The 11852-nt window shown below is 47.0% G+C and overlaps 1 protein-coding gene across 5 annotated transcripts; it reads right to left on the reverse strand.

Moving 5' to 3' along the window:
• Positions 1–260: 260 nt before the first annotated feature.
• On the reverse strand, positions 261–11817 carry IFI27L1 (interferon alpha inducible protein 27 like 1). Of its 5 annotated transcripts, none has more exons than XM_084791567.1 (6): positions 11632–11817; positions 4907–5058; positions 3817–3948; positions 1604–1633; positions 852–1013; positions 261–500 (listed from the first exon to the last, which is right to left on the reverse strand). In XM_084791567.1, exons 2-6 carry the CDS (start codon positions 5022–5024, stop codon positions 418–420), a joined length of 525 nt encoding a protein of 174 aa, XP_084647693.1. In that variant the 5' UTR covers positions 5025–5058; positions 11632–11817; the 3' UTR covers positions 261–417. The 5 variants fall into 5 exon arrangements, with proteins under 5 accessions (XP_084647693.1, XP_084647694.1, XP_084647696.1 ...); XM_084791568.1 differs by lacking the exon at positions 11632–11817 and adding an exon at positions 5514–5646; XM_084791570.1 differs by lacking the exon at positions 11632–11817 and adding an exon at positions 5458–5539.
• Positions 11818–11852: the final 35 nt, after the last annotated feature.

Consider the following 11852-nt stretch of genomic DNA (forward strand, 5'->3'; position numbering starts at 1 on the left):
CTGGGATCTGGGAAGTTAGTTAGGTCAACTCCTTATTCAGGGGACAGACCGTGGAGGAGGTGATCCTGCTCAGAGTTCTGGAAGCAGGGCAAAGGGCAGCTTCTGTTTTTCACATGTTGAGTCATATTCCAGCTGAGTACACACCAACACCACCATGTGGATCTGTGACGAGATGGTAGGAGAGCCCAGGTAGCAGGGAGGTCAGGTCCCTTCCCAACCTTTAACCATGCACACAGCACATAGGAAGGGAACAGTAAGGCTGGCAACAACCTGGTTTTATTTCTGACTTCCACTTAGTCACATTCAGTGTTGGCAGGTTGTGCCCTGGGGCTAACTGGTCCCTCTCTGGGGTGGACACATTGGGCAGTGCCACCTGTTTCCGTGTCTGCTTCTCTGAGGAAAGAAGAGCAGGGCGTCTCAGATGCCTATCACTCTGGCCACAAAGGTAGACCCTGTAAGGCCTATGAGGGCGTTAGATGTCAGGGAGAGTCCAGCAGCTCCTGGGGGGAAAAGAAAGGATGAATAATACGACATGAGATGAAAAGCATAGGGTCAAAGAAGGTCATAGTTGCCAGGGTCATTCAGGATGGCCTAAGCACAGGATCGCCACACTATCTATCCCCCTGTTTCTCAACGTCTCGGGGATCTAGGGTAGAATGTGGCTAGATAGCGACCCCTCTGCAGGGAAGAAGGCTGGACCTGAGGTGGAAGTTTGAACCCCATGTGAACTGGAAAGTGGTCCTCCCTTCCTCCTCCCCTACCTTTGGTAAACCCAGAAAGGAGGTAAAGCAGGAACTGAGAACCAGCGTTGTGTCTTGCTCTCCCTTTCATCCTCCCGCCACGACACTTACCAGCTGACTGTAGAACAGCCACCAGGCTGCCAGCTGGCACTCCGCCCCCATTAGCAAGAGCTGACAAGGACATCATCTTAGCGGCCAGAGAGGAGGCTGCGATTCCTGTCCCAGTGAAGCCCACAGCACTCAGCACGGGGGGCACAGCAGCTACGGTCACGGCTGTGGGAAGAGGGGCTGTGTGAGGTGGGCTTGTGGAAAGGGACCCCCCCCACACACACACAACACACTGGGTCAAGCCTAGAGGACTTCCTGGGGTCTGGAGAAGGAGAGAATGAACAAAGCAGAGTGGGTCAGAGCTTTTTCCCTTCTCTATAGCTCCTCCTCCTCCTCCTCCTCCTCAGCAGAAGCCTAGAGAGCAAAGGTGGAAGGTGAGACAGGAGGCAGCCTCTGACCTAGAGAGCCAGGAGTCAGGATTCAGGCAGCCACAGGGAGAGAGTAGATGTTTGTATTGAGGATGGAGCTGGGCTGGTTCAGAGGATTTCAAATACATATCCCAGGCCACTCTCCAAGTGACCCCACTCTCCAAGGAGGTGGTAGGCACCTGCTGAAGGTGTGGCCGCTCATGCCTCTACACTACACTCCTTTCTTGTTTCTGGTCCCTTCTTTCTAGCCACTTCCTCCATTCTATCTCTGCCTTTGCCCCACCACCTCCAGGGAAGCCTCCTGGGATGGACAAGATGGGCTGTTTCATGGCTCCCTGCTTAAAGAGATGGGTAGGGGTGGACTGCACGCACCCTGGGGAGCCTTACCTCCACCAAGCACAACCGCAGCAGCCTTGGCTGGAAAGGAAAAGAGAAAAAAGCCTGTGTGAGTGTGAGGATTGCCAAGACCCCCTACCCTATCCAGCATACCTAAGACTGGTGCCTTCCCTAAGACAGGACCCAAGTGCACATCTTTGGCCTGAGCAAGCACTGGCCGCCTGCCTCTAGAGAACGCAAACATCTCAAATCCATCTTGCTTTGTCCTTCCCTTATCTGCCTGCTTGCTTGCCACCTGCTGTGAGGAAGGAAGTCTGAAGTTACTTTTCATCTTTCTGTCCCCCAAAGCAGGCACTGTTCAAACAGAACAAACAAAAAGCAGAAAGTGGGGATACAAGCTGGTAGTACAGTGACTGCCTTGGCTTCCATGAAAAAAAGATAAAAGATCACTGGTCTTGTGGGTATAGGTAGATACCATGTATGTAGCCTCTCTCGGTGAGCACAGGGTACTGGTACTATAATTTAGGGCTTTTGGCTTGACCAGTGTAGGGACAAGGCACCACTGTGGTAGCGAGCATGGCAGCAGGCAAATAGTCATGATGCTTTTGAAACCTTGGTTTCAAGGGTGAGGTGCTTCATGGTAGAGTGTTGAAACTTGCTTTTAAACTTTATTTTATTTGGTTTATTGAAGCCTCTACCTCCCTTCTACCAACTCCTTAACTCTGGGTAAGAGAGAAAGAAGATTAACAGAGAGAGGGTTGCGGGCCCCTTTACTTCTCCTGGCTGTTAAGGGTCACTTGGGTTCTTTTGGGACAATACTAGTCTCCGTCAGCAGCAAATGCAGCAGCAGGCTCCTCTGAGCTGCTGCACTGTAACGTTTCTCTCTATCTCAAGCTACCATACCTTCTGTCTCTGGTCTCTCCAAACTGCTTGCTACACGCCACAGGCCACCCCTGCAGGCCACTCTTTATCTCTCTGGGCTCTACTATTTATCTCCCTCAGAGTCCTAGACCACTCCCCTCTCCATGCCCCAAGAGGCAGGCCCTTCGAGCTGGCAAAGGCCACGCTTTGCAAGAGGCAATTATCAGCTGTGGACATACTTAAAGCCCAAACTAAAATGCCACACTTGAGATTAAAACAGAAACATATTTATATAACATGAGTTTACAAAGAAACCAGAGCTCCATTATGGTAGAGTCTACCTGCAGCCAGGTCAAGCACCTGGGATACAAACATGTTATCAGAATGCTACTGACATGGATGCGTAGGTGAACTGAGGCTCAGCATCATTGCTTACTCCTCCAGGAAGCCTTCCCAGATGCTCCTGAACGGACTCCTTACTCTAGATGTGCGCTACCATACTGAGCCATGTTAGGTACATATGGGCTCTGTTCCTAACACTGTGAGCCCTCAGGCAGCATGCAGGATGCTGATCACTTGTGGGCTTTGGGGCCAGAATTGAAAACTCTGAAGCTGGTAGGGACAGGAGTCTAAAGGTAACCCGGGTAATTTCTCCAGCTCTCTAGTGGCCTGGAGGTAAAAGGCAGGGGAATGAAAGCCAGGCTTGCATGAACCAGGTGCTGAGTGGCCACAGGGGCTATCTGGAGGGAGTGTGGACACAGGGACCCAAGAGCATCGGTTGCAATGCATACACTGCTCACTCCTACTGGCAAGCAGGAGAGTAGGTTACCAGGCTTTCTGGAATCTTGTACCTGGGCCATGAGATAGGAAGATCCTCCACCCAAAAGGGGTGCGGTCTGGCTGCCAGCATATGGCCACTGTTGGCCACAGGGATAGCCTAGGCTTTTGGGGGTGTTTAGAACTTCAGTCCTGGGCCTCTTCCCACAGTCATTACCACATCTCTGTTGTTTGCACAGCTCTGAATTCCCTTTCTATTTGCTGTCCCTGGTAGACGGAAAAGCTCCATAATCCTTCCTGGAGAGGAGTCACATTGACAGGCACGGTGGCTCATGCCAATAATCCCATTATCTTGGGCGTGAACTCCATCCCGACACGGGAGAGAGACAGTGTTACCTTCCTCTGAGGCCGTTAGAACAAGTCAAGGAATCTGCCAATGTAATAGGCTAGCAGTTAAGATGTGAACGCACGCAATACAATTCTACTGCCTGCATGTTATCTGCTCTTCTCATTTCCCAACCATCTGCAATGCTGACAAGCAGAAAGGAACTGAAATACAGCTTGTCATAGTTCCTCATGGAGACCTGGGGCCCAAGGAGTCGTGTTAGATATGTAGGGCCAGTTACCTCCAGTGGGGGCAAGAGCCAAGACAGAGGCAGGACATGCTGATAAAACGGAGCCAATCTTCAGTGTTCCCAATACAGATCCAAGCGCAGATGCTCCAGGGCCCAGGGCAGTCTGGGCTAACAGAGTGAGCCCTGATGGGAGAAAGTCTTAGGTCAGCGAGGGGTCAGAAACCCCCCCCCATGAAATGCCTATGGTAGGGGCTAGAGAAACCCCTGAGTGTGTCTGCTCTGGGGGACACAAGGGAAGGACACTAGCTTCACAGAATTGGGAGCAGATTTAGAAGTCTGGGTCTTTAGGTTCGGTTCTTCTAGGTACACTGGTGGATTCCTAAGAGCCCTCCTTCTTAGTGTGAGAAAAGCAATGGGATGAACCAATGTTGTCCATTGAGAACTAAGAGTCATGCAAATGCTAAAAATTTCTCTGCAGACACACACACACACACACACACACACACACACACGCATGCACACACACACGCACACACACACACAGGGACATGCACACACACACACATACATATACACACATACACACACACATACACACACATACACACACACACACGCGCGAGCGCGCGCACACACACACAAACACACAAGGACATGCACATACACACACAGGGACACGCACACACACACCTGACACCGAAGACTGGGGGTGAAAGAGAAAATATCTGTGAGGAGAATAAATAAATAAACAAACGCAGAAAACAGAGAGGCGCCCTATACAAGCTGAAGGAAGGACGGAACTTTGTTTAATTAGATACCATGGGTTGTAGACCCAGCAGGACAAATAGTTATAGAAAAGGTGAACTCTGGGGGGGAATCCAAGGGTGGTGAGAACAAAGGCGAGAACCCAGCTCCAGACTTGGGGGACAGAGGTCTCAGAGGAGGACCTTAGGAACCAGGAAGGTCTGAGGTTTTAGGGACTCAGAACCCAGGACCATACCATGGCCTCGTCTCCCTCAGGGCTTTCTCAGAGATAAGGCCATGAAGGATGTGTGACAGCGGGCAGCTCTAAGGTCAGGGTGCTGCACACCCCATAACTATCTCCTAGCCCCCCACCTTTGACCCTTCCATGGGTACTCACCCTGTGAGCCAGCTAGAACGGTGCTAGAGATTGCCCCTCCTGCTTTGACCACGGCTGCTGAAGTTGCTACCTTGGAGACAAGGGAAGCCATCAGCGCGCCTGCTCCAGACAATGCCATGGTGCCCAGTAAAGGTTCCAAACACGAAGCAAACCTGTAAAAAGACCCATAGCTGTGATGAGGAGACTGGAGACCTAGACAGGGGTTTCCACCAACCAGCCTGAAAACCCTGAGGGGCTCCAGGCAGGATAGAGACGCTGCTCAGTTGGTGGTAAGAGTGGGCCTGGCCCCAGCCTTGGGGTGCAAGATCCTGCCCCTGCCGGGGAATTGGGAGCCATCTCAGACAGCGCGAGGGATTTGCGCCACAGCAGGAGGCTCCATGGCAAAGGCATTCTGCACTAAAGCATCCAGGTCCAGCTCCTCCCAACACCTACCCCAGCCTACAGGGACAAGTGGGACCTTAGATCCCTTCCTTCTAAACACATAGCTTTATGCGAAGTAAAAGAGAGTCAGAGAGGGACTATACACTGCCCTCCCCTCAGCCTCTGAGGACCTTTGCCACTTAAGGCTGTGGGCCTCAGGAGAGATCTGTCTCTCTCCTGCCCTTACTCAGTTAAGATTTCTGGAAGAAGATGAAGAGATAGGTTTCGTTTTCCTGATCTCCCAAGACCTGAAAAAGCCACTCTGGTTGAAGACACACCCTGTGATGCAAAGCAGCCAATGAGATTGGTTTCGTTTTCCTGTTTTTCCCCCAAACCCTGGATGAGAGCAGAGAAAAACGGGTGTGTCTTCAACCAGAATGGATTTCCGAGTTTGGGGAAAAGCAGGAAAATGAAACTGATCTCATTGGCTGCTTTGCACCACAGGGTGTGTCTTCAACCAGAGTGGCTTTTTCAGGTCTTGGGAGGTCAGGAAAACGAAACCTATCTCTTCATCTTCTTCCAGAAATCTTAACTAAGGGCAGGAGAGATAAGTTTCGTTCTTCCTGATCTCTCCGGGTCCCTTCTGGGTTGGAAAGACTGCCTTATTATTACATGACCGAGGGTTCCATTGATACCGTGTTTGCAATGTACTGTAAAACATTGCATCTTTGTCAGCTAATAATCTTGCTTAGGAGATATTAAGTTACACATCCTGGAATTTAGCCAGGTTATTAAACGCTGTGAAAAAAAAAAGACGTTTTGTACCATCACTGAAGATTAGTGTTGCTGAGAAAGTTTCTACTATTTGCACCCCCAATTAGGCTCTATTCCCATAACAGCACGAGACAAGCTTGCCTCTCTGCCCACGTAAGAATGCGCCTTAAAACTTAAGGGGGCATCGCAAGGGTACAACCACCTTTAAATCCTGGTCTGCCATCAAGTACCCTGAGCTCTTGTCAGGAAAGGAGTAATTCTGTAGGTGGGCAAGATAGACCTGGGCAGCCAAGGTCCAAAAAGAACATGACTAGTGTAATTAAAAAGTAATCCTGGCAATATATTTGCTGTGTGAATCTTCCATCTGCCCAACTTTCGTCTCCTGTCTCTGTATAAACTGTTCACAATGCACCCTTGGGCTGGGACTGCCAGTGTGTGGAATGCTAAGCCTACAGGGAGAGTCAGTAAATCTCCTGTTTGTGGGCAGCTCCTCTTTGTACATTAGCCAGGCTTTTTACTATTGTTGTTATTTAAATTTTTTGTAGATTTATTTTTACTATTTTCTGTGCATGAGTGTTTTATCTGCATGCATATCTGTGCAGCACATTTGTGCTCGGTGCTGGAGGAAATGCTGAGTGCCCATGTGGGCCCTAGGCAACAAGAAGTACTCTTAACAGCTGAGTCAGCTCTCCAGCCCACCTTTTCTTCTCTCTTTCTAATCTTCAAGTGTGTGGAATGATTTCCCACTGAGAAGGCATATTATTGCTATAACAAGAGGATAGTTTAAAAAGGACAATACTTCAGAATTTTACTCACTACTTACATGAAATTTCTCTGGGAACGTGTTAATCCCATTGGGTGAGAGTAAGACCACTTAGACAGTTTTTGAGCCAATTTGAAGTAATTTTTATTCAAAACCCGCCAGGGCAATGGACACTGGCCAGATCCACACCTGAGATTCCCAGAAAATGGTACTGAATTACGTTAAACAGGGGCTCAAAATGCAAACACACAAAGGGCTACCGTACTTCTCACCTTTGTCCAATCAGGGGCAAGCATGGATCCTGACATGCTTCCTATGTTCTTCCTGCCTATGTTTGATCAGGTATATCCTGTGAAACTGGGGCAATCAACCTTGTTTACTGAAGTGAAAACACACATGGCTTATTATCTTACATAAACACCCCCCCCCCCATTCTAAGAGGTTATATGTCCTTGGGCAAACAGGGCTTACCTGTAGGTTTATCTGTCCTTGGGCAAGTATGGTTTGCAGATTAGAGGCTCATTTGTTTTATGAATCTCTGAAGCACAGTAATTTAAACTTAAAGCATAGCTTTAGCCCTCACAAGGGAATGCCAAAAATTAGAAATGTTGTAAAAATTGATAGGCTATGCCATCTTTAGCCAAGGCTAGCCTCAAATAAGTATACCCCTGAGGATGATCTTGAATCTTCTGCTTCCATTTGGACAGGGCTGGATTACAAGTATATATCACCATGCTTGGTTTCTTCCATCCTGGGGATAGAACCCAAGGCTCTGTGGACCCTAGACAAGCAATCTACCATCGAGATGCATTCCCAGCCTATATGAGTTTTCTGTAAAATTATTTTCTTCATCATTAGAATATTTGTGTTTCTGTTTGGTTTTTATTTTGAGACAAGGTCTCTCTACATAGCCCTGGCTATCCTGGAACTTACTCTGTAGACCAGGCTGGCCTCCAACTCAAGAGATCTGCCTACCTATGCCTCCCGAATGCTGAGACTAAAGATGTGCATCACTATGCCTGGTTAGAAGCAGTAGTTGGGCATGGTGATGTAACACTTGTCAATGTGTAGCCTGAAGATGCAGAGTTCAAGGGCCATCTGGCTTGAAGGTCAGGCCTCTATATGCAGAAGCCAAATGGAAGAGATGTGGCTTAGTGGCAGATTGCTGGCCTTGCATGCACAGGGCTCTGTGGTTGAGCCTCAGCATTGGGAAGAAGGAGAGAAATTTTGCACTCAGAACGCCAGAGTTTCATATACCTGTCATTACAAAAGCCACTGAATAGAGACAGGATTTGAATCTTTTAAGTCACATTTATCCAGAGATCTGAAGATATGAGACGGTAGCAGGTTGACCATGGCTTTATTTTTGCATTATCCTAATGACTAGTGGTGTTTTGATAATTGTTTCTTGTACTTTTAAAGAAATGCTTATTTAGTTTTATTGCCCATTTGTGAACTTATTGTTTTGATATTGTTTCTGAATTATTTATTTCCTTATTTGTTAACCTCTTTCAGGTGTTTAGTTTGTAGGATTTCCTTCACTTTTTAAGAAAATATTTATTTATTTTATTTTATGTGTATTGATATTCTGCTTGCATGTATGTCTAGGCACCACATGCTTGCAGTGCCCACAGAGGCCAGAAGTGGGCATCAGATATTCTGGACTGGAGTTAGGGATGGTTGTGAGTTGCTATGTGGGTGCGGGGAGCTGAACTCAGATCCCTTGGAAGATCAGCAAGTGCTCATAACCATTGAGTCATCTCTCCAGCTCAGACTTCTTTCATTTTTGTGCAGAAACATTTTGTTTTGATAAAGTCTGATTCGCCTCTTTCTGTTTTTGTCCTCTATCCTTTTGGGGTCTTATAGAAAACCCATTGCCAATGACAACACTCTGTCATTTAACTCAGGGATAGGTGTGCATTTTATAAAGCTCACACACAAAATGATCTAAGCTACAAAATAAATTAATACATTTTCAGGGCTGGGGAGATGGCTCAGTAGGGAGAGTGCTTCAACACGCATGAAGCCTCGAGCTTAAATCTCTAACACGCATCCACATGGAAACACTTCAGGCTCGGCTGCCTATGTCTGTAAGCCAGCATTGGGGTCGAAACCAAGAAGATCCTGAGAGCTCACTGCCTAGCATAAACAAACTGGCAAGTTTCCTGTTCACTGAGAGGTTCTGTTGACAGTAAGAATGAGGGTCAGAGGTGTATGCACATCCACATGCATGCAGTATACACAGACACCAATTACACACAGACAGACAGACAGACAGACAGACACACACACACACATTTTTAGTTCCAATGAAAACAAAAGGAAATTTTTTTCAGAACAACCTTACTTCTTGCAATGGCCCGATGCCCAGTGTAAGTTCCCACTGGTCAGCCAATTGTGCTCAAGATGAGAATGGTACTGGCCAAGAGCCAGGAACAAAACAGATCAAAATACCTGCCCATGTGCAACGTACATGTCAAGACTAACAACCAAAGAAAGCCATCCCAGGACCTCAAATCCTAATGCTTTATTGAAATGTTCAAGTACTTTATATAAAGGGGCAAAGCATTTGCATACGGTCCATGCACATCCTTCTGCCTATTTTGAATCATCTCTAGATAACAGTGCTTTAAGTATTACGCAGATAGTAGCTATGCTGTACTGTTTAAGCACTCAGTACAGAAAATTGTCTTTTTAAATTAATTATTTTTATTTTATCATTGGTGTTTTGCTTTCACATATGTCTGTGTGAGGGTGTCGGATTCCCTGGATCTGTTACAGACACTTGTGAGCTGCCATGTGAGTGCTGGGGATTGAATCCTGGTCCTCTGGAACAGCAGCTGGTGCTCTTAACCCCTGAGCCATCTCTCCAGCACCTAGAAAAATTATCTGATGAAAATGTTCTGTGTTGGGTCAGAGGTTAACAGGGAGCCAGGCTGGGAAGCCGAACATGTCTCCTCTGGGTAAGCTACATCATGTTCTCACTGGAGACTTCCCTGAGCTCAACTGTTCCAGATTCGCCCTTGAGAGTGGCTCCACAACCAACACCCACGTCTCTGTTCACAAAACAATTTATGTATTTGTAGGTATAGTCACTCTAGTTGCTGCAGTGAAGGCCCCTGGCAACCAGAGCTTCTGCCTTACTGGGTGTCTTGATCTGGACTGTTTGTACCAACTGAAGAAAAAAAAAGCCCTGCTCTATTTCTGTCAAAATTAATTATGCACACACACACATAAATACATGCACATAAAACACACACATAAATACATACAAACATATATTGCAGAGTACTGGGGATTTTACCTAGGGGCACGATACACATTAAGTCTTCTACTGAACAATAGCCCCAACCCTTATATATTTTATTTCTTTAAAAATATTTATTTTGATCTTATATGTGTGTGAGTACCTACATGTATGTACTTGTGCTGTGTGTGTGCCTGGTACCTGTGGAGGCTGTGTGAACCACCCGATCTGGGTGCTGGGAATTGAATCCTGCCTTTATTTCCCCTCTCTATTGAGTGAAAAATAAATACATAAATATAAAGGAAAGGAAATGACTGCTCCTAGGTATGGTGGAGGAGAAGGTTTATTGTAGACAAAAGGCAGAGACGTTTAGAGTGAACAGGACCAGATGCTCTGGGCCATGTAAGAAGGGGGAGGGGAGAGAGGAGCAACTGACCAAGATGGGCAGCCTGGACCAAGAGACTAGACCAGAGAGTAGCAGGAAAAGACCAAGTAACCAAAATGGCTGGATTCTACAGGGAAGAGCAGCCCAGGCCCCTGGCTTGGATTGTTCAGGGCGGAAGGCAGGGTATGCCAGCTACACCCTGCAGCCAGAAGCGCCTGAGGGAGGGACACACACATAGACAAGCTAGTAGCCAGATCTGCTTTGATATGTTAAATGGGCACCTCAGATACTTGTCCTGTGTTGAAGCTAACACCTATATAACCTGTTGGTTAAAGATGCGCTGGAAGACAGGCTTTTAGGATACCGTCTTTTCCAGTTTCACTAGCCTTATGGGGAAGGTCACCATGTTTACCATGGTAGCTTGTTTCTCTGCTTTGTTGTTGAGACTGGGGACTTTAGTCTTCCTCAAAGAGAAATTCTCAGCTCCCAGAGATAAAGAAAGAACGTTTTAACTATTGTGCAGCTGTAGCCTCTAGCTATTGTGTTAGACGGCCCAGAGTAGACCAGGAATATAGAGGGTTAGGCATTGTCATAATCTAGTGACCATCTTAAGGTCTTCTTTTCATCTCCACCAAAAGGGAGAGTTTTCTGGACTTAAGCAAGTTTTACAGATGCTGAGATTTGAAGATTTTTTTTTTTTTTTTGGTCAAGACAGTTATCTCTTTAGCAAACATAAATGTGCTGTCTAAGAGGATATTGGTGCCAGTTGCTTCTCAATGAAAAGATGTGCATTTTTTAGGAAAACAGGAAGGCCAAGCAGGTTTACAAAGCAGTCAGCAGTTCAGTGTTAGTTTTGCTCTCAGATCATATTGCTTTCCTTCTGTCTTTCTTTAAAAAAAAATTTTTTTTTCTTCTCCCTCTCTCCAATTTCTCCTTCTCCTCCTCATTTTCTCTCCCTCCCTCCTCTCTTCCAGGCAGGGCTTCTCTGTGTGCCCTGGCCTGTAAACCAGGCTGTCTTCAACCTCAGAGATCCTCCCGCCTCTGACTCCCCAGTGCTGCGACTAAAGGTGTGCACCATCACTGCCAGGCATCTATGCTTTCTTATTTCTATGTACCCTAATAGTTCCTAAGAAAAGTTGTTAATTATATCTAATTAATGTGAAAGCCTATTTTATCCGGGTCTAAAACTTACTTACGTTTGACACTGCCAGCTCTGTCCTGACCAGCCCTGTGCACTAGGGAGGCACCACCGAACTGGTACACAGGCCTTAGTAGGTTTGTAAATTAGGCTCCAGGTATTCAACGACGCGCAACAGCCACAGCACACAAACTAGATCAAGATTAGGCGGACACTTGCGCTCTCTAGCGTCTGCGAAGGAGCTCGGAAACCACGCCTAAGACAAAAACAGGAAGCAGA

Source organism: Acomys minous (genome assembly GCF_964271855.1).
Source record: "Acomys minous genome assembly, chromosome: 8".
NCBI classification, from domain to species: Eukaryota; Metazoa; Chordata; class Mammalia; order Rodentia; family Muridae; genus Acomys; species Acomys minous.